Below are 22,993 nucleotides of genomic sequence, written 5' to 3' on the forward strand. Positions count from 1 at the left end.
CTGAGGCTTCACCCCCAGGCTCTCCCGCCCACCATCCCCTGTCTTTACTCCTAAAAGCATTGGCTCCCAGGTAGGTCTGGTGACCCTTCTTCCATACCTAATCCTGACTAGTCAACCTCCCCAAACGATTCCATACTGTCTCCCCACAGTCCCGTGAGACAGAGGGCTGGTTTTGCTCACCACTCCCCTGCTCATGTCTGGCATGGTGCGGCGTATACACATGTCATATACAAGAGTACACAATGCTCTACCAATTTTTACCCAGCGTTGGTCTGACTTCTGTCCCGGCTCCTCTGGGCCCTGGCTTACTGGTTACCCCTCCTCACTGAGCTCTTGTTTGCTTTGTGTTTTCCTAAATGGGAAGGCTTTCTTTCTGTAAGTTTGTAACCTGGCTCAAAGAAAAGCATTTGGCCTTCTCTGAAAAGCAGATGCACCCCAAAACACATTCCAGGGGCCCGTGCTCAGCCACCCGATGAGAGCAGCAGGGCTGTCACGTGGAGATGTCGTTAGGCACAGAGGTTCGGGCTTGGAATGGTTTGTTTGCAAGCAAATTAAACAAGCTTGGAAAATGAGTTGTCCAGACTTCCTCACCTGCACAGGAGGACCTTCAAAGGCCGGGGGAGTCTCCCATGCCATCTTCTCCCTCTGTGGCAGCGTCCATCCAGCAAGCAAGAAAATGCAAGAGGCAACGCAGTTTTGCCCACAAGTCTCCTTCAGGGGAGCACTGGAGAAACGCTGGGGTCAACGGATGTGGGGTGTGCACTCTGCAATCTGCGGTCACCAGAGCATCACAGACAGCATCACCCCTCTATTAGAGCTGCTCAAGGCAAGGGCACCCCGCCAGCAGGAGGCCCCAGCCATGAAAGAGAGCCCAGCAATCCAACTTTATTTTCTTTTGTCGGTCATGGTCCTCAGCTCTTCAGCTCAAGGCTAGTGCTCTACCCCTTGAGCCACAGCGCCACTTCCGGTTTTCTGGTGGCTCATTGGAGATAAGAGTCTCACAGGCTTTCCTGCCCAGGCTGGCTTTGAACCTCAATCCTCAGATCTCAGCATCCTGAGTAGTTAGGATTACAGGGGTGAGCCACTGGTGCCCGGTTTACCAATACAACTTTTAAAGGGCACATCTGGCTCGCGATCTGTAATCCTACTCAGAAGGCTGAGGATTGCGGCTCAAAGCCAGTCCAGGCATGCAGATCCAAGAGGCTCTCAAGTCCAATTAACCAGCAAAAAGTCAAAAGTGAGGGTGTGGCTCAAGTAGTATAGCCAGCCTGGAGTGAAAGCAAACAAACAACTAAGCAAGAGCTTGAGGCAAAAAAACAAAGTCATGGCAAGAAGCTTTGTTACAAACCAAGGCCACAGCCGCCATGCTGCTTCCCCAGCCCTGGATCTGAGCCACTTTGCCAAGGCGGCAGATCCCGTCTAAAACACCCGGCACCACCCCTTCCTAGGGCTAGCTCAAGAACTCTAAACTGCAGAGGAAGACCTCTCATCAGCTGGAGGAGATGACTGGGTGCTGACAAGCCACACTGAGGAGCCTTGAAGACACATGAGCGAATCCCCTCAGGTTCAGGCCCTAATGCTGAACAAAACGACAAAACGTGCCTGGAGCCAGTGGCTCACGCCTGTAATTGGTCTCAGGAAGCTGAGACCTGAGGATCGCTGTTCAAAGCCAGCCTGGGCAGGGAAGTCCATGAGACTCTTCTCTCCAACGAACTACCAGAAAACCAGAAGTGGCGCTGTGGCTCAAGTGGTAGAGCGCTCACCTTGAGCTGAAGAGCTGAGGGACAGCACCCAGGCCCAGAGTTCAAGTCCCACAACTGACAAAAATTAAAAAGAAAAATAGAGTGTGGATTGGCATTCACCTGGAAATCCAACCTGGAGAAAGCTAAGCAATAACCTACACCCCCAGTCTGAAGGGGAGACATTCATCCGTCCTACCCATGTACCCCTGCTGCGTCCCAAATACCGTAATTTTCCATCGCCCAGGTGAGCCAGCACAGACAGCCAGCTGCCGCCGCAGTGAAGCAACGGCAGCTTCACCTGCGCCCAGGGTCAATGCAGAGTTCAAGCGCACTTACCATGCAACAGAACACAAGGGAACGTTTTTAAATCAAGTGGTTTATTGGTTTGTTTGTTGTCTTGACTAGGAATTTTAAGTTACTTCAATGGTCACTGACTTGACTGTAGAAACCTTCCAAAATGATAGCAAAGGCACGTGAAGGGGAGTCAGGGAGGAGGTTGAGTAGCGGAGCCAAATTATTTAAAGACAATATGCATAGTAATTTATTTGCAACACATGAAGATGAAGATCTGGGCAGGTGAATATGTGAATGGCTGAGGAGTGGAGCAATGGCCATAATAAGCAAGCCTCGGTTTCCAGCATGCTGCAGAGTAGCGGGAACTGAGCCTAAATGGGCGTCTCAGCCCCTCCATTCCTCCCATAATGCCAGCAATTAAAAGGGGAATAGGATTTACACATTTCCCCTCAAAACCTACGGGGTTGCAACTGGAGCAATAGGCATCAGATTGCCTTAGCCCTGGCTCCTGAATATTTGGTTCTTTCTAGAAGGATCTGTATTAGGCAAGCTTTATATCTAAACACCAATTTCTAGAGCTTTCTAATTGATGAGGTGCTGAGTGATTGATATTTTTCCCCTAATCTAATCTGTCTACGGCTGGGAGACCTTGCAGGTCCAATATCGTCCCTTCATCCGCCCAAGCGGTGAAACGATGATGTTACTGATTTGCAGTGTCCCTCCTCCCCCAGAAGAGATGGGTGAAATGCAACATGGGAGACCTCTAAGCTTCAAAGCATGGCGACAGTGTGTTCTGTGGACAATCCCGCTATCACAGAATCCAGAAGCTATGAGCCACCTCAGTCCCCAGTCGCCACCGCCCGCCTGCCCCAAGCTCACACCGCCCAGCCCCAGCTGCTAGTCTCCCGCCAAGATTGCTCATAGGTATCTTCAGAACATTCTCATCTTTCCTCCCAGTGACCTCTTCTTTCTGCCAGAGAAACGATCTCGGCTGTAGCCATGAGGGCGGATTTTCAGTTCCACATAAGGGATGGAGAATTCATGTCCTTTCCACGGCTCCCAGTTCACCCCCTAGGAGAAAGAAAATGTTTCAAGTTAGAGTATAATAGAACCCTCATTTGCCAGTGAAACATCTCTCTCTCCCTCTCTCTCCCTCCCCCCGTCTCTCAGTGTAAAACATCTCTCTTCATTGGTGTCTCTCTATATGTGCCCCCCCCCTCCCTTTTAGCCTCCCGGCTTCCCCCATAGGATCTGGGACTTGACAATCACATCTGAAAGCACGCGCCCTCTGCTGGGCAGCTGGGTTCATACATGCTGAGAGAACCAAAGGGAAGCTGGGCTCATGAAGGGATCCCAGGATGTGGTGCGGCCAAAGCAGCCACCAAGTCAACACAGAGGTCAACCTGGCCAACAACCGGCAAAACAGTTTCCTCTCACTCTTTGCCTTTCCAAAAAATTAAAGGCAAAAATAAACATTAATTGGCCAATTGTGTAAAATCATTTTCAATTTAGACTGTTTAGATATTAGCTCTGGGGGTGACGAATGGGCGGCTCTAAACTAAATTTCATTTTATGTCTTTTGACTGGTGAGTGCAATAATATTTAATTCACTTAATAACCTTGCAACCTGGCCAATAAACAGCCCAAGTGACCAATTTTATGTATTTTAATTTGTGAGGTAAATAATAAACAAGAAGCTAAATGTCTTGCAGACTGTGAAGAGCTCATTAACCAGATGAATGTCTTTTATTAGCAAATATGGGGCTGGTTTAGGGCCTGCTGGCTGCACATTCCAAATATTTGATCTCTGATCACCAGCATCTCTGCGCCGTTCCTCACGCTACCACCATAATTCATGAGCTACCCTCCTTGGCGTCCCTAGGGGTGAGTTTCTTCTTCACTTTGAAAAAACATACACAGATTTGGAGTCCTCATAGCCTGGTAAGGACCAGAGTAACCAAAAATGTACCTGGACATTGAAAGGGCTAATATCTACAGTAGCATTGGTATAGGCTTCCTGAAGGCCAGGCTCAGGACCTACCATGGGAAAATCAAAACCCAGGATGGATTTGTGGAGCGCAGAGGCTTAAGGACAAGGAGGAGCAAGGATGCAATTTCGAGACGCTGGGAGGGGGTGCCTGGTGGCTGACAGCATCAAGATGATATAGAAGACCGTGGAGGTTCAAGCAATTATGGATAGGAAAGCTTCAGAGCCAGGGACAGAAGAAGAACCTGCGGGGCTCTCAGCCGGGGGCATACAGGTCCAGCACAGAGTTCTGCACAGACTCGGGGTGGCACCAGGTAAAGTGGATCCGAGAATTGGTTGTCTGACCTGAGGCAGAAGAACTGCCTGTTTTCCAGGTGAACACGGGACTAGAACATGATTGTCGTTTCACGAGGACTGCTGGACGCATGTCTGGCTATGGACTGAATGTGTCCCTCACTAAAAATGTATTTATAATTTGAGACCCTTGCCCACAATGAGACAGGCCTAAGAAGAAAGTCTTTGGTAGATAATAAATTTAGATGAAATCACGAGGAGACATAAGAAGAGGAAGAGAATTTTCTTCTCTCTCCCACTTTTTCCCCCCACTGCACCGCTATGGAGGATACAGCTAGATGTACAAGCTGCAAAATGATAGTAAGCCAGGAAGTAAGAGCCTACCAAGACTGAAATCTGCTGGCACTTTAATCATGGATTGTCAAGCCTCTAGAACTATGAGAACTATACATCTGCTGCTCGAATCCCTGGATCTGTGGTGTTTTGTTATAGCAGCCCAAGCTGATTACAACAGCATCGATGTATGAACTGATCAAATGGATGTGTGTGACCCACAGCACTGGTCTTTATGTGGCAAGGGTCCACCCAATATTTCCATTCATCTCCAGTCTTGGAATACAGAGCATACGGAGCACCAGCAAATGGGCAGGGAGGGCCATGATGACTTCAAAGCTATAAAGCCTGGATCACCAGCTGTCACTAGAAGCCTCAGAAAGAGGAGCCACTGGTCTCGCCTGGAGAGTTCCCCTAAGGGAAGTGAACGTGGCCAGAGCTCGGGACAGAAAAGATGCTTGCCTGTCCCCTACCTCGCTATGCTTGGTCTCCCCGTATTTGCCATTGGGGTTGGCCAAGTGGCAGTTCTTATACCACCAGCCACCGTGATGTGTCAGGGCACAGTTGCTGAGGGCAATATCGTTGTCCCTGTCAAAAGTTGTGAACTTCCATCCATTGTGGTAAGTGAGAGCATCCCCTGTGAGAGAGAAGAAAAGGGAGGCGGTCAGCAAAGTCTTCCCAGAAGAGGACCTGTAAGGAAACATCTGGACGTGGAAGTGCCAAGGATCCACTCAGCTATGGCTCAAGCACTCACTGCTGCCTCAAATGGCCAAAATGAGAGTATGGCACAGGATCTCTTGCCTGTCGCCCACCCTCAAGGCTGATTTCTCCAGCAGCCTCAGCAACATTGTCACTTGGAAGTTTCTAATCACATCAAATGTCTGACCACCCCTCACAAGCATTCCCTCTGTCTTCCTCCCTCTGCACGGCAATCCCTCTCCTCCCAACCAACCAAACCTAAACGCCCCGCTTCGTATCCTTGCTTCCATCTTTCCTTCCCGAATCGCTCACACATCCGGCCTCTCTGCCTGCGGCCGCCACTCCTAACTTCTTCTCCTCTCTGTGGGGCTGTGTTAACCCAACAGCCTTCTTCTCTCTGGCTTCTCTTCTTCCAGCCCTCTGGAGATCAAAGGCCTGCATCCCATCCTCTCCATCCTAAATCCTACTTCTGACACGGGGAGGGGAATTGCGCCTGCTGATTTTACAGGCTTGTTACTCCAAGGAACAATCTCTGATCCCACAGACCCACCAGGAACCTTCCAGGTCTGGAGTGAACAACTCCTCCTTCTACAGTCAAACCCTCTACTCCTAAAGCCGAGGATTCTCCTCACTGAGTCTCCTAACACTTTGTCTCTCTGTGTTTCACACACACACACACACACACACACACACCTTCTTCCTTTTCTCTCTGTCTCTCTCTGTCTCTGTCTCTCTCTGTCTCTCTCTGTCTCTCTCTGTCTCTCTCTGTCTCTCTCTCTCTCTCTCTCACACACACACACACACACACACACACACACACACACACACACACCGAGCTTCTAGAGCCCTTCAGGGACATGTGTACAATTTAGTGCTTCATTACATCCTGTCTGGAATCTGCTTTAATTATTTTACTTGCACTGCACCTATTTCCCTCTCCCATTTGTCATCCCTTATAAGTTTACTTTCTCTTTCAGCTCATCAAAGGCAATAAGGGCCCCTATCAATCATAAGCTTAATCAAGTTCAGTCCCTGCAATAATGGCGCTTACATTTATATCTAATCTCTGAGTTCATGGCTCATCTTCACACGTGGACTCTCACTTGACTCTCACAGGCCCATGAGGAGGGCAGGGCAGTGCTCAGTTCCATGAGAAAATGAACTCATAGGGGTTAGACACTGACTGGGTACTTGTTAAAACAGGTTCCACGGTCCACAAATGGCAGAGCCAGAACTCAACTGATCCTGAGATTCTTAAGACACAAGGTTCTGAGAAACTGATTCACCTGTAGCTGCTTTAATCCAACAGGAGACTTCAATTACACTAGCAAAAGCAGGTCGTCTCTAATAGCCTACACCAGTAGTTCCCTCATTGTGGTCTTGGGACCAGCAGCATTATAACACCAAAGAACTTGTTAGAATGGGAATACTCAAGCTCACCTCCGGTCTTCAGAACCAGAAAGTACATACATGGTCAGAGAGTGGGGGGAGCCCTCCAAATGATTCTTATACATGCTGCAACTTTGTTCACTCATTCAGAGAAATATATCCTGGACACCTGCTATGCCCTAGCACCTTGCTAGCCTCTGAACATATAGAAATCAGGAAGCAGCAGAAGCTGTGGACCAAGTGGTAGAGCAGAAAAAAATTAAGAAACAGTGCCCAGGCCCTGAGTTCAAGCCCCAATACCAGCACAAGAAAGGAAGAGAGCGGAAGGAAGGGAGGGAGGAAGGGAGAGAAGGGAGGGAGAGAAGGGAGACGAGGGAGGGGAAGGAAGGGAGGGAGAGAAAGGAGGGAGGAGAAAAAAGAAAGAAAAAGAAAGAAAGAAAAAGAAAGAAAGAAAGAAAGAAAGAAAGAAAGAAAGAAAGAAAGAAAGAAAGAAAGAAAGAAAGAAAGACAAGCAGAAGTCTTTGTTCTCAAAATTTAGTTGGGATGAATGGAGAGGGCACATGAAGTGCTGGTAGGTCTGGAGGTATAGCTCAGTGGTAGAATGTGTACTTTGCAAATGTGAGGCCCTAGATTCAATTCCACACACACACACACACACACACACACACACACACACACACACACACACACACACACACACACACACACACACACACACACACACACACACACACACACACACACACACACACACCCGTAGCACTTCGTGCTTAGGGAAGGTCTCAGTTTCCCCCTCCAATTCTGTCATCCCAACAGCAGCTGATTTATGTCTCACGCAACAAAGGCAAGAGATGTGAGCACAGGGTCAGAGAGTCCTCCACTCTGACACACCAAAACACCCTGTCCTCATTAGTTTTTTCCAATCAAAAAAAGCATAGTCACTCTTCCACATATATTTCCTCCTCCCTCCAGACGGCTTGCAGATAGTTAACTGCAGCTTGAAATAACACATAATGACTCCCCTCGTAACATCTTCTTATGAACACAGCTTCTCTAACTAGCACTCCAAGTTCCAAGAGATGATTTCTAAGATCTAGGCAGAGACTTTTGGGGTTATCTAACCTTGAATACTGGTTAAAAAGAAAAATAAAGCAGGGCCCAGCCTATGTGGGACACTTTGTTTATTTGTTTGTTTGTTTGTTTTTTGCAGATAGATTTCCTACCTAGTAAGAACTGAAGTCTTTCTAATGTTCAGAGTACAGATGATGACTATATGCATGAAGCAGGAAATAACTTTACTTGGGTCATCAGGCCCCAGCTAAGACAGTATTCTGATTTATTTTCAAGCTTATCTTTCTAAGTAAGACAAAGTTAAGCCAGGTGTGGTAGTGCATACCTATAAATTTGCTCTGGGGCTGCCCATGTCCTGGTTCTAATCAGAGTTTTAAAAACTTGCAGAGCTACACATGCCTAGTGACTTTTAACTGTTCACCTTCTATTTGAAGTCCTATCTGCTCCACCCCCACCCCTCTCCCCCTGCCCCCCCACACATGAGCCTTTCTGCATACAGAAGAAAAGCTAAAATTCCTGATTCTACCACTGTAGTTCAGGATTTAAAGTAGGAATGACAGTACACATGGGAAGACTAGATGGCTGCCTAAATGCTGTGTGATTTCAGTCTCCCAAGGCTTCCTATTAAAAAAAAAAAGAAGAAGAAGAAGCCATCCTCCACTGATTGGCCCTGTTGGCCTGAACAACTTTCAAATGGGAATTATTCCCTAACCACAGTTAAAATGTAAATTAAGTACCTGGGAGGAGGATCATATTAATTCATAAATATGTTGACTCCTTTTCATTCACTTTCCTATTAGCATCAGCTCATTTGTTGGATTGTGTGAAATAGACCCAGAAAATGAAAAATTTAACAGTGATGAAAGGAAAGGGGAATGAACAGCCCACAGTCCGCAAGACTGCCCTTGGGAAGTCCCAGAGAGGAGACCAAGAAGGGAGATGTATTCTTGGGGAGACACAGGGGCCAAAAGGACACACTAGCTCCATCAACTGTCCAGAAAAAAGAGACTATAAATGGAGACTGAGTGTTTCTCAAGCCTGAGAAAGGCTGAGGCTACCTGATTGAGTGTAGTTAAGAATAGAGAAGAGCTTTACTGATGGACACACACACACACACACACACACACACACACACACACACACACACACACACTTACACATCTCTGAGAAATTTTGTATTAGTCATTGGCAAGTCCAGATCAAGTCCCTGCACTCAGGTTCTGTTTGTAGTCATCTGCCGTCAGAGGTCTTTGAGTGGTCAGTTTTGAGAAGCCGTCAAAAGTACATCCCCATCCCTTGCTTGCTCTCCCACAGGCTCCTGCAGACCCAGGGAGCTCTTGCTTTCCTGCTTCCCACGGGGGTGAGCCCTTCCTTCTGAGCCAGCTCCAGCCTATGTCCTGTAGGGAGCTCCCTCCTGCCACCGACTCCTCAGTTTACCCTTCTCCACTCCCTGGCTCTTCCTTCACTGGCCTGACTGCAAACGTTACCCCGTATACATTTTTTTTAATGCCAGCCCTGGGGCTTGAACAAAAGGCCTGGGTGCTGACTCTGAGTTTTGTTTTTTTGTTTGTTTGTTTGTTTGTTCTCAAGGTTAGCACTCTACCACTTGAGCCCCAGTTCCGCTCTTGGCTTCTATTGGTTAATTCGAGAGAAGAGTCCCATAGATTTTCCTGCCTGGGCTGGATTGGAACTGTAATTCTCAGATCTCAGTCTCCTGCGTAGCTGGGATTCCAGGTGCAAGACCAGCTGGCTTGCCTTGTATTTTTATTCCTCTCTTTACATGTGAGTCTGAGAGAGAACGTGTCTTACACAGTCAGCTGGTAGCATGTTCCCACATAGTTATTCCAAAGTCAGAATGGTCTTACTTTGTCTAAATACAGACTTTAAAATGTTAACATCAAAGCAATAAACTCATGACATCTCTTCTTAAATAAAATATTTCCTGGTATAACTCCAGCATTTTAGTCACGATGCTGAATTTTGCTCATTTCCTTCACAATGAACACAGTGTCAACTGGCTGAAATCCAATGAGCAGCTAATGGAGGCTAAAGATTCCCTGCTTTCAGCAAAGTGTTCATTGCCGTGGTCGCGGCTGTATTAAGCTAATGAGACCTATAGTTCTTATTATTTGAATCAGCACTTTCATTTTCTGTCTTTAAATAGTCACACACACACACACACACACACACACACACACACACACACACACACACACACACACACACACACACACACACACACTGCTACACAGACAAAGATGACAGCATTGCTGAAGCCTAACAAAAATTTGAACATATCATGGAATGTGTCACAGACACTCACTTCCTCAGCTAATTTGTCAATCCTGAATCAATAGAGCATAATAGGAGCATGTGGTTGAGGAATGGTCATTAATTGTAACAACTTGGTTTACCCTCACCCTTGTCGAATAGAACAATTCTCTTCCACGGAACAATATTTTGATCCCCAGATACCTGGTAACCCAGTCCTCGAACAACAAAAAGCAAGCGCACCATGAGCGTGAGGAAGCCCTCTTACCTGCTGTGCCTCTGTATTTCCCCACTGACAGCTTATATCGTTCCTTGCTGGAGGCCACTTGGAAGAAATCATATACAGCGTAGGCAGATTCATTGGAAGTCTGTAAATCTGCCCTCACCTCATACCGGGTAGGAGTGCCAGTGGTGAGATTGTGCAGCTTGTCAAGGCCTGAAAGCAAGCAATGGAATTTCAATAGCCTATCAATCTGTGTGTGTGTGTGCGCGTGCGCATGCATATGTGTGCACACACGCGTGCATTCGCCATTTGCTTCTGAGATTCATAGGGCCAAAAGTCACCTTAGCCTTTGTCTTTTCTTTTTTTTTTTTTTTTTTGGGTCCAGTCGTGGGGCCTGAACTCTGGGCTTGGGCGCTGTCCCTCAGCTCTTCAGCTCAAGGCTAGTGCTCTACCACTTGAGCCACAGCGCCACTTCCGGCTTCTTTTCTTTTTACTTATGTGGTGCTGGGGAATCAAACCCAGGGCCTCAGGCATGCAAGGCAAGCGATCTACCACTGAGCCACCTTCCCAGCCCCAACCTTTGTCTTTTCTGCTAATAAGAGTGAGGATTGCTAATTTCCTTGCCCATTTATTTGTTGGCACTGTTAATGCTAATGACCTCTATGGAAGGGCTTGTAGAATAGATCTGCCCACTGGCTCCATCTCTCTGAGACAGAAGCAACTCTATTTATCATCCACATATCTCACAAATAGAAGAGCAGATCAGCTACTCATTCTCAGCCCTGTAAAGAGATCTTGGTCTCAGGCAAACTGTAGATATCATCTACTCCATTAGACACTGAATGTGCAGATTTCATGTTCTGAATTTCGCATTTCCCAACTGCTGCTTTTTTGGCTATTTCACTGTCTGTGAACATCTGCTCCAGAAAAGAGCAGAGGGAGAAGGGGAAAACTAATACCCACAAGGTCTGGCATTACTAGCAGAATCACAGGGGCTGCTAGAAAGTCATTCCAAGAAGAAGCCAGGATCCCAAATCAATGAACTCTTTCTATTACTATGATTTGTTGTTGTTTTTAAAGAAAAAAAAAACTAGGCCCCAGGCAACCCTAATAGAGCTTAAATACAGACTAAAATCCTACTTCTTCACAGACCCAGAGTGCAATACGGCCTGCCCACAAACATAGCCACATTTATACAGTGTCACTGTCGCTTGGACATCTCTTGGAATGTTGTAAGCTTCCTCAAGCTGCCGGATCAGCTAGTCAAGAGGGCAAAGAGGAAGTTATCAGCCCACACACCCAGCTCCTGATTCTTAGGTGTCATACCAAGCCAGAACTCTTTCATGGGATCCCCAAAGCCTTCCACATAGCTCCGCCAACGCTTGAAGAAATCCAGCTGTCCGGTGTTCCGTCTCTGGAAGACCTGAGAAAAGAAATGCAAACCTCACTCTGATACTCTGATCAGATAACTAAGTAGAAGGGGAATAGTACTTGTATTTCCCAACGTGGTGCTGGGAGATAAGAGGAACCTGAACTACACTGACTTCCTCGAGTAGCTCATCTTCATTTTTTAGAAAGGATCTTAATCAGAGATTCAATATATTTGTCTACTATGACAATAAGTGATCTCTAGATGGTAAAACATACCTAGTACTTCGCAGAGGATTTTTCCCTTAAGAAATTTCAATTATAGAGCACAGAAAAACTCAGGGAACCAGGTTAGTTCCTAGTGATGGGTTCTAAAGGACAGAACAGACCAGACTTTTGCTAGTTCTGATCTGAAACCTTCAACAACTATTCAACTCAACTGGGACACGTTGTATTTATATGTTGTCTTTGCTCCCCTGCTCCCCCCAGAATTAGTTCACTTCACTTCTAATGTAACAAGCATTTAATATTTATAGAGAAAAAATTCATCCAACAAGTATTTGTTGTGTATCAACTATGCAAAAAGGCACAATACAAGATGATGTACAAAACCAATAAACCAGAAATGGTCTCTGCCCTTGTAGAGCTAATAGATCAGTAAACAAAATAGACAGACTGAGTAATCAAATAAAAGATGCAATTTAACCATGACAAAGGCTATGAAGGAAATATACAATAGGATGTGAGAACATAAAACAGGAGAACCTAATCAAGGAGCCAGAAAAGCTCCCTTGGGGAAGTAGCTGAGAGATGCAGGATACGTAAGGGGGGAAAAAACAACAACAAAAAGTCAGAAATCTGACCGGGAATCTGGGTTTGGTTAGGAAGGAATGAAAAGGAAGGCTAAAAAAATGAGCAAGGGTCAGTGCTGGTGGAGCTTTTTAGTAAGTATTGCTGAAGATGTTGGCCCATTGTAAGAGCAATGAGAGTTATTGATGGTTTCTAGGCTGGAAATGAAACTGTTCATATTTACATATTGCTGAGATCCATCTCTAATTTCAGTGTAGAGAACAGACTAGCCAGGAACAAGAGTGGAAGAGAGGAAACTAGTTAGGAGGCAACTTCAATGGACAGGTGACAGAGGACAGTAGTTTGGATTAACTTACCCTAAGGACAGACAGAAGAAGACAGAAGGTAAACTTGACAGGCAGGATAATAGAACATGAGTGGAAAGAAAAGGGAATCAAACACAATTCTTCCCATTTGGCTTCAAAAACTGGATGAACATTCATTACCACCATCATTCAGAAAGGAGGTTCCAAGAAAGGATAGATTTCATTGTCATGAGCTCATTTGGAGACTTGGTGTGAATTCTTTGCATGTGAATGAAGATGTCACCTTGGCAACTGGATGCCAGGGCTGGAGTTCTGGAGAGACTTTTAAGGTGGGAGTGTATTCTCCAGAAGCCCAGAAGGTTTCCTTTCCAGCTTCCCTTGCAGCTACGTAGAAGCCATCTGATTACTCATAGCAGCTAGAGTGTCGCTAGGAGGACAGGATACATAGGTGAAGTTTTCCATGTTCTCTTCCATTACCACATGCCATGGTGAAGGCCACATGTTGAAATGGCAGAGCCACAGGATAGAAGCAGCCTAAATCTCTGTGTCACCACTTAGAAGCGAAGTGGCTACCAAACCTACAATAGATATTGTCCACGTGAACAAAAAGGCTCATGTGTTAGATTGTTGCATTTGTACTGTATCATAACCCATTCCATCCCATTGAATATGGAGAGACACTGGAGCAGACATGGAGAAATCAAATTATGGAGAAGGATGAGGTAACATGGGAAGGAAATAGGAGTTAAGAAGTAAAAACAGAAAATGATCCAGGATCAAGACTTAGGTATATTTAATAGACATGTGTACAAGGATGATTTCATTAGGGAGAGAGAAGAAGCAACTAGAACTATAGGAAGAAAACTAGATGCTTGTAGAAGCAGAGAAGCCACTGAGAGACATAATGGTTAATAGTGTCAAATACTAATGAGAGGTGAAGGAACGAGAGAGCAAAACTGGTGCTAGAATTTATGCCATGGGAAGGACCAATGACTTTAGCAAGAGAAATGTAATATAATGTAAACATTAGGAAAATGGAAGGGAGAAGACACAAAAGGCTACCTGCCAGGCCTTGGTGGCTCACGCCTACAATCCTAAGGGAGACTGGGATCTGAGAATCCCTGTTTAAAGCCAGCCTAGGCAGAAATGTCCAAGAGACTCTTTTCTCCACTAAACCAGAAAAATAGCCAGAAGTAGAGGCATACTCAAGTGGCAGAGCACCAGGCCTTGAGCAAAAAGGACAATTGAAAGGAAACATGAGACCCTGAGTTCAAGCCCCAGTACCAGCACAAAAATAAATAAAATAATAAAATCAAATAGAGAAGCTGGTAATAAAATAATAAAATAGAGAAGCTGTTATTTCTCCTCAGAGCAAACTGGATTCTTTTATATGATGTAAACTTGAAGAGTGCTTATGACCTGAAAACACTTGGGAACACTCTCTTGGAGTTGCCACATATAATTCCACTTGAGCATAAAAGCCAAGCTAAAGGCTGTCCTAACCAACCTCACAAGTGACTACCGCTTCCCAAAATCCAGACTTGCTTCTTTCTCTCTGCTTAGTTTCCTTTGTATTCATTCAAATACAGATTTCCCAGCATAAAACCTACTATCTCTACTTTTTTATCAGCATATGTCCTGAAGTAAAACACATGATTTTGAATATGGCCAGGAAAAATTTCTAAATCTCTGTTTTTCTCTGGGAAGAGTGATAGAGGGAGAGAAGAACAGAGAAACCCACAGCCATGTAGAATCTCCCCTTGGGTGCTCACCTTTGACTCCCTCTGAAGCACCTGTCCAGCTGTGCTGGTCCAAGAAGTGCTGAACTATGGCACCACTGAGTGGATGGGGGAAAGTTCTAGACTTTGAGACAGCCACAGACCCTCCCTGGCAGGAAGTGGTGAGTCAGTCTTTTGCTCCTGACCTTCGGTAAGTTTATTTTGAAACAGGAATGGAAGTGGGTAAGCAAAGTGGCTAGGAAGACTCAATGAGATGATCCGTGTCCTATAAAAATGTCCTATATGTGAGGAAGAGAGCTGCTGAGCAGAATTTAGAAATAATCACGGAAAATCATTACGCACTACATTAGCACTGCTGCTCTCGCCCTTCTTCTCAAGTGTCCTCTGTTAACGCTGCCCTGTTCTTTTGGCTTCTTTCTTTCTTCTTCATTCATCTGCTAGGTGTAACCATCATTTATCAAGCATCTATTGAGTGCTGGCTCTAGGGTAAGTATATAGGATGCCATTTTACAGATGGGCAGTCCAGAAAAAGTAACCAGAGTTATCCAACTAGTTATTTAGTGGCTGTGGAAGATCTTCTGACCTTTCAGTTAGAAAGTCTGAAAATACCAACTCTGCCAAGTCTATTTGCCAAATAGCACTTCTCTGACTTGAAGATTTATTTCCTAGCAATGTGCCTAAGCCACTCCTTTCCCGGGACTCTTTCTCTTATACACTGTGGAATCCTAGGACAGACGGAGGACTGATATTTTTTGCTCCATATCTATCATGTCAAATCTTATTTCCACTACAAGGCCGAGCTTAAGTCCAAGCTCACCCTACTGAGGATGAGTGCATTACAAAGACATTTGCTTTCTGTCTCCAGCCAATGAGCACAATGCTCAAGCATAATAAGAGCTTTCCAGGTGATTAAAAAATACTAAGAATGTTCCAGCTTAGCCAGAGAAGCTGATTCTGGTGCTCTTCACTGTAGACTTAACTAGCTATGTCCTTGGGTAAGTTAGTTAGCCTTAACAAGCTTCACTCATTTAAATTGTCAGATCAAGAGATTAATAATGGAGATGTCAGCTTGTTAATCTATCGCCCACTTCTATTCTCAGCCAAATATACAATCTCCTTAGAGTAATACAAAGATTGAGAAGGTACATTGAATGCATATATGAAAATGCTACCATGAAACCCCCACCTTGAAGAGCTAACGTATGCTAATAAAGATCTATATTTTTAAAAAATTAAGTTTACCTGGGCACTACTGTCTCATACCTGTAATCCTAGCTTCTCAGGAGGCTGAGAGCTAAGAAGGGCAGTTCAAAACAAGCCAAGTTAGGAAATCTGTGAAATGCAATTAGCCACCACAAAGCAATAGTAAAACTGCGGCTCAAATGGTAGAGTGCTAACCTTGAGTGAAAAAGCTCAGGGAACATGTCCAAGACCTGAGTTCAAGCCCCAATACCAGGACAAAAAACAAGTCTCTGCTGATTTAAGATGTCAATAGTCCCTTTGTGAAGGGTATGATGGGCTTATATCAGGACTTCTACTGTGAGCTAGATCATTAAATCATAGTAAATCATAAAATAGTTACCCCAGAGTTTGTCACATATAGAAAACAATATGTTATTATTATATCTCTGAAAATATGAGTTTGTACTGTATTGTACCAAGGGACCATTTATACCTCTTGATAAGGCATCCTTATTTGGAGATGAAAACACTCAATAACACACTGTTTGAGAATAACAAAACCTCCTTACAAATACGCCTTAAGGGAAAAAAAAATTCTTTACGTCTGGTTCTATACCCCGGAGTTGTCTATGCCGAATTTACTCAGTGTCTTAAATGACTAAATCAGGAGTAAAAAAAAAAAATCATAAATTGCATTTAAATGCCTGTGGAAAGAGCCTCTAATGCAGCCCTTAAGACTTTCAAGATGGAAAGCAGAGATGGGAATATGTGAGACAGTTAAGTGTTCCCTGATGTTCTTTCCAGCCTCCCACCAGCGGCCTTGGTTGCCTCGGGGCAAAGCTCTTCTGCTTGTTCATCAGATTGAGCTCTGGCTGCCAGGACTGAGAAGAATTTCCTTAAAAGGATTTAAAAGCTCAAAAGAGGGGCTAGGCATTGTGGCTCATAGTTGTAATCCCGGCAGATAGGAGGATCATGATTAGAGGCCAGCCAAAGCCACACACACACAAACACACACAAAGGGTGAGACAAATCTCAAAAAAAAAAAAGAAAAAAAGAAACGAGTCTGAGGAAAAGAGGCAGAAAGGATGGGGGACAAAGATGACAGGGGAAATTGATCAAGACATACTGAACACACAGACCTGCTAATTTGTAACTCCCTGTATAACCATTTGAAGTTTATGGGAAAAAAATTAAGCTGGGTTTGGTGGTACATATCTAAAATCCCAGCTACATAGGAGGCAGAGGTAGGAAGATCTTGATCCAAAGCCAGCCCCCTAGCAAAAGCCTCTTTCTGACAAATAAAAGCAAAATGGGGTGGGCGCATGACCTAAGTAGTAGAGTGCCTGCCTAACAATCAAAAGTCCTCAAATTTACACCCTTGGACCACCACCAAAAAAGGTCACACCTTTAGTCCTAACTACTCTGGAAGTTGACATTGGGAAAACCAAGGTTCAAGGGCAGCCTATTCAGAAAAGTTTGTGAGATCCCTTCCCAAAGAAGAGTTAGACCTGGTTTATCATAAGGAGATCATGCCCAGGTGCATCCAGACAGGAAGTGAGACTCTTAACTCAAAAGCAGTCAACAAAAAACAGAGGCATGGCTCAGCAGTAAGAGCACTTGCTTAACAAACACAATGATTGGAGTTCAAACCATAGTACCACCCCCTAAAATAAAAAGCTCAAAAGAAGCAACGCATCATTAGTTATACTTCAGTAACAGAAGACTCTTCAGTCCAAAACAAACAAACATAGCAGGTGTCAGTGACAGTTGTGGTAGTTTTCAAATGCTACATGTGTTCTGGAGCATGTGATCCTCAGGAGAATTCTACAGAGTCCAAAAAACAAGACTTATGGTAGGGTAAGACTGCTGTTGGTTATGATGAGGAGTTGCGTTCACATTTATAAAACTGGGCTCTGGGTTTGACTCATGGTCATCTTCATGGACAGATAGATGTAGAAGGCAAACTTCTAGGAAGCAGAGTAAGTTTTAGTCTGATTTGCTCACTGCTGGATCTTGAGCAAATAAAACAGGTCCTGACACATAGTAGGCACTGGGTATTTGTGTCATAAATCATGGGTTTCCCAGGTATATAAATCACTTTCTAAAGGTTGCCTTGGGTAAATGTCCCCTTCCCTGTGTGAGCTTGGTTTTTCGAGGGCGAAGCTAGGATACCAGCATCCTGGCAATGGTCAATTACAGGCACAATGGCAGGAAATTGGGCTTTGGGCCCAAAGGGACAGAATGCTTAGCGTTACAATGGTGCTGATGAAAAGCAGCAGGTACAGCGCACTGGGTCTGCTCAGGTGGAAGACCTCCCATGTCACGCTCTGCTCTGTTATTTTACAAATCAATTCGGAATTTCCCGCAGCCAAGCCAATGGCTGCCTTTCAGCCGTTAGGTGCCACTGTGCAGATAATAAGTTTCTTCATTGCTGCTCATCAGATGGTATCATTTTACCCATGGCTGCTCAAGCATCTTTGGCTTCCCAAATCCCAGAGCAAATGTGTAAATGAATAGAGCCTGAACAGCACAAAATTACATTCTCTTTCCCACAATGGGTTGCGAAGGCACAGCAGGCGAAGGCTGCCTGCCGGCCCTGGACAAGCACAGAGAGAAGCGGGAAGGAGATGGAAGGATCCATTTGCCATAGTCAAAGGCAGCTCTTCATATAATTGGATCAGGCACCCAATCCAAGAAGATGGTTGAAGCAGACAACAGCCTAAGAGAAAGAAAAGGTGGGCATAGCAGGACAATGGGAACATTGCCTAACAGTCCCTCATTCAGGCATTAGTCTTTTCAATCAAACCTCCAAAGGTTTTATCCCTGTTCTGTGAAGCCAAGATGTAGAACCTCAGGTCAGAGACCTGAACCCTCAAAAAAAAAAAAACTACACATTTACCTTGGATGACCCAGGGAAGAACAATGAATTAGAAGGCTAGAGTCCTGAACGCTGCGGCTCAGTCAAGGCCCAGCGAGTGACGCAGAACTAAGAATCCTCTCTCGCTTACTGTAGAGCCGTTGTGTGAGGCCCCTGCTTATGAAAGTGCTTTGAGGAGGGTAGAGGAGAAGCAGCAATCATGTCGAGCATTATCAGAGGATGATGAGCCCTCAAGCCTGCATCATCACCAGCCCCGGTTCAACCAAACCTGTTCTATGACCGAGTCCTAAATTCCATCCTTATAGTGGGATAGGATTGATCTCAAACCAGCTGCAAGCCACCAAACCTTCTCCCATGGGCGGCTATGACCAGCTCCTTATGTGCATGGAGCCCCCCGAGGCTCTCTGGGACTCACAATCCAGCCGCCTCCATCCGTATCCATGTCACAGTACACCTGCATGGGCCGGCTGGCGTCGCCATTGAGGTAGATGGTGTAGAGGCCGCTGGCAGCGTTGCTGTTCTGCTGTACCTGGGTGCAGTCCGAGGGATGTGGGAAACGGGCATCAACTGGGAGCCAAGCAGAGGGACAATGTCATTAGAACCAAGGCGAGGAAGAGGGCGGGTAGGGCTTTTAGCCTGCTTTTCTATGTGTAGGGCTATTTGTTTTGTTGGGAAACTATTTCACAACCTTCTCCTATTTTACTCCCCTCAGCTCTTCAGTCTCACTCACTCTGTCCACCTCCAACACTGCAAATCCCCAATCCATCACTCCCACCCCCAATTCAATCCTCCCACAACACACCTTATTCTCCAGTTCACCCTCCTCCTTAGAGATAAATTCCCTTTGAACCAATAACTCCATCTTCACTTGCCCAAGCCCCTAAAAACACCACCCTAAGTCTGCATCCACTTGCTCCTTCCTGGCTTCTCCAATGAGGATCCTCTAGTGCGCTGTCCCCTCAAGACTGGATTCTGTATTACCTGTGGAGAGGGTGGTGGACACACTCTTGCTCCGGCGATCGCCCTTAAAGGCAACCAAAGAGGCAGGGTAGGTGACGCCCTGCTCCAGGCCTTGCAACTCAAACCTCTGCTCGCCCCTTTGGAGCCTCACCTCCTGCCAACCAACAGAGAAGAAGATGGTGAGGGACTCAGTTTCTTTAACAGAGCACTCCCTGATATGACGGACAGAGGCCTCCTAGGATTCACAAGTCAGCCCCAAGTCACAGTCCCTGCCAGATATGTCCCTGTGCTATGCAGATTCAGCACTGCCAAAAGGCACACACCCCGGCTGGCACCAGCCAGCTCTCCGGCCTTCACATGCTGACTATAGCCACAGATGCTAAAAAGGGAGAGAGAACGAGTCATGGATTATCTGAGAGAGTGGGCAATAGTTGCTATTTTAATAAATCCTCATGAAACCTGCTTTATTTCCTCTCTAAGCTAACTCACCTGGCAGGACTGTCATAAACATTCACTGTCGTAGTGACTACATCCAAGCATCCTGCCTTTTTTGACTTCTCCTTTCTTTCTTCCTTGCTAAGGACAAAGAATTATAATTTTCTACTCCAGGAAGTTTACAAAAATATTCTGGCTTTCAGATTCAAGAAGAAAGTAAGACTTTGGAAATAAGGGTTAAACCAATTCATTCAATCATTCACTAAATACAAGTGTGGTAGCACATATGTATTTTAGCCACTTGTAATCTTAGCCATTTGGAAAGATGAAGCAAAAGACTTACAAGCAGGAGGACTATAACTTAGTTAGAACAACAACATTGCATTTAAAAGGGATAGAGAGATGTAGCTCATTAGTAATTACTGAGCTTGTGCAACCCTCAGTTCACCCAGTACCAGGAAAAAAAAAAGAATTACTGAATACCTACCATGTGCCAAATCTTCTCTAAGCATTTTACATCCAATGACAAACAACAAAAACAAAGCTTCTCAGACTTCCTGGAACTTACATATATTGACCGACAATGAATTTGAAAAAATAGGGCCAGAGGTACAGTTTAGTGGTAGAACATATTTTTTTGCTACCACTACAGTTTAATTCCCCAGAACCAAGAAAAGGAAAAACAAAGCACGACCCAAAACAGAGAAACAGGCTCTGGTAGCTCATGCCTGCAATCCAAACTATTCAGGAGACTGATATCTGAGATCAGTGTTGCAAGGCAGCCTGAGCAGGAAAGTCTGCAAGAATTTTTATCTTTAATTAACCACCAAAAAGTCAGAAGTGAAGCTGTGGCTCAGAGCACTAGTCTTGAGCACGAAACCAGTGGTCAACAAGGAACAGGAACAAAGGTTAGTCATTACCAAGAGCCATAGTGTTCATGAATGACTGTGTTTATCACTGCCGCTTGCTCCTAGCAAGCTCCTAGTCATCGATTAGGATCAACAGATTGATTGGTAGTTTTCCATAAAGCCAGCAATCAAGCTGATCTGTCTGCGTCAGCTGCTTCACAGAGAGGTTGTAAAATTTTTTTTTAATATTTTTTAAAGACACCAAGAGAAAGATCAGGAATATGTAGCACCTTCACTGTCCCATTTGGAAGCTGGTAGGTGAGAATGTAGCCATCGATCTGAGCAGTGGGGGACATCCAGGTCAGCACCCCGCCAGAGTGTGTGACACCAAACGGACGAAAGTTTCTAGGAGGGTCGATTTCTGCAAACAAAAAGTCATGTAATTATTATTATTGAAATATGACAGAGACGGTGATTTGTTTTAGGCCATCGGTTTCAGTTTTCTCCCTGGGTATCTTCTCATTTCTTTTCCTCTCTGCAACCAGAGTGAGTTCTGCCTTTCCTGCCTACAAAGCCTCCCTCACCATAGCTACCAAAAGACAAAGCCACTGAGGACAAGATGATTAGGGAATAGGACTGAGTGAGCCCTACAGGGAGAGGATTTGAAATCCTAAGACCCCGGAAAATTCCCAGAGAATGGTGAACACTGAGCAAGTGATGGAGGCCTACAGTCACAAGAAAAAGTGGGGAGCCTTTGATCTTAAAAGTTCCTGCACACAGAACAGAAGGCTGACTGTGCAAACAGGTGCCTGGAGAAACAAGAAAGGCCCAAACACTTACAGCTAGACCTGGGGAAGAGGAAGGACTGTGAAGGTAATGAGATTGCTGACCAACTGATGCCCTTCATCTCTAACAGAAATTAAGCTCACATAAAAATATAAATGTATATCTAAAGTATCTCAGTGGATGACCCGCGATGCATGACGGGCATAGAAATAAGGAAGGACGGTGCTTGTACAAAGAAAGAAGTGAGGAGAGCTGAGTGCAGTGACACAAACTTGTAATCCTAGCTTCTTAGTAAGTCGAGATCAGGAATCACAGTTCAAAGCTGGCCAGCATGAAAGTTCTCAAGACTCCATGTCAACCGATGATGGGGTGTGGTGGTACACACCTGCCAGTTGAGCTATGGGGAAAGCACTACTGGCAAGTGTCTGCCATGCCCAGTGATCCAGAGAAGCCCATTTAGGAGAACAAAAAGTAAAATTCTGCCTCATAAAGATTCTACCACTGGACACTGGTGGCCCACACCTGGAATCCTAGCTGCTCAAGAGCCTGAGAGCTGAAGATTCTGGTTCTAAGCCAGCCTGAGCAAGAAATGCCATGAGACTTCTATCTCCAATTGACCACCAAAAAACACAACAACAACGGGAGTGGAGCTGTGGCTCAAAGAGGTAGAGTGCTAGCCTTGAGCAAAAAAATATCCAGGAACAGTGCCTAGGCCCTGAGTTCAAGCCCAGTGACCACCACCATCAACACCAGAAGATTCTATCTCTATAAAATAAAAAAAAGGGCTAGAGATACTGCTCAAGTGGTAGAGCACTAGACCCTGAGTCCAATCCCTAATACCACTAACAGAAAGAAAAGAAAAAAGAATGATGAGGAAGGAGATTTGAATAAAAGAGCCGTGCTTTTCTTGTAAATACTCCCCCATACAGACACCAGAGTGTGAGTGGTGATAAGCACATGTACATAGACTAGGAAAATTAAAGCTCAACAGAAACACCAGTCACCCTGTAATAACTGGTCAGACAGCTTACTTTTTTAACTGAATAAGATATGAATGGAAATTTCCATTTTGAAGAAACATTATCATAGAAGGCTATTTTAATTTAGAACTTCCCCCCCAAAAGACATCTCCAGGCTATTTTCTACCCAGTAGCCTTTCAGCTGAGAACTGAATGAAAGTGTTTTAATAGAAATCAGACAACTGTTGTTTTAAATTAAGTTGTTTTGACGAATTTTTGACTTTCTGTACTATCAGCTTGGTTTTTTTCTAAAGTATAACATCTGGCACAGATCTTATTCTATTTCTCACATGGGAGAAAAAAGCCTGAATTTCCTTTCATAACCAAAGTGAATTTTAACCATTTAAAAACCTTGAGTTG

General features: G+C 44.9%; 1 protein-coding gene across 1 annotated transcript in view; it reads right to left on the bottom strand.

The window, feature by feature from the left end:
• Positions 1-2,122: 2,122 nt before the first annotated feature.
• Tnn (tenascin N) overlaps positions 2,123-22,993 on the bottom strand; it is a 67,824-nt gene continuing 46,953 nt past the window's right edge. Inside the window, exons 17-23 of the mRNA XM_070034422.1 lie at positions 21,119-21,249; positions 19,567-19,699; positions 19,001-19,152; positions 11,630-11,726; positions 10,349-10,516; positions 5,124-5,287; positions 2,123-3,107 (exon numbers count right to left, since the gene is read on the bottom strand). Coding sequence (XP_069890523.1) covers positions 2,967-3,107; positions 5,124-5,287; positions 10,349-10,516; positions 11,630-11,726; positions 19,001-19,152; positions 19,567-19,699; positions 21,119-21,249 — 986 coding nt within the window. The 3' untranslated portion in view covers positions 2,123-2,966. The remainder of the gene's footprint in view (positions 3,108-5,123; positions 5,288-10,348; positions 10,517-11,629; positions 11,727-19,000; positions 19,153-19,566; positions 19,700-21,118; positions 21,250-22,993) is intronic.

This window comes from Dipodomys merriami, unplaced genomic scaffold, assembly GCF_024711535.1.
Source record: "Dipodomys merriami isolate MVZ:Mamm:240054 unplaced genomic scaffold, mDipMer1.0.p SCAF_24, whole genome shotgun sequence".
Taxonomy (NCBI): Eukaryota; Metazoa; Chordata; class Mammalia; order Rodentia; family Heteromyidae; genus Dipodomys; species Dipodomys merriami.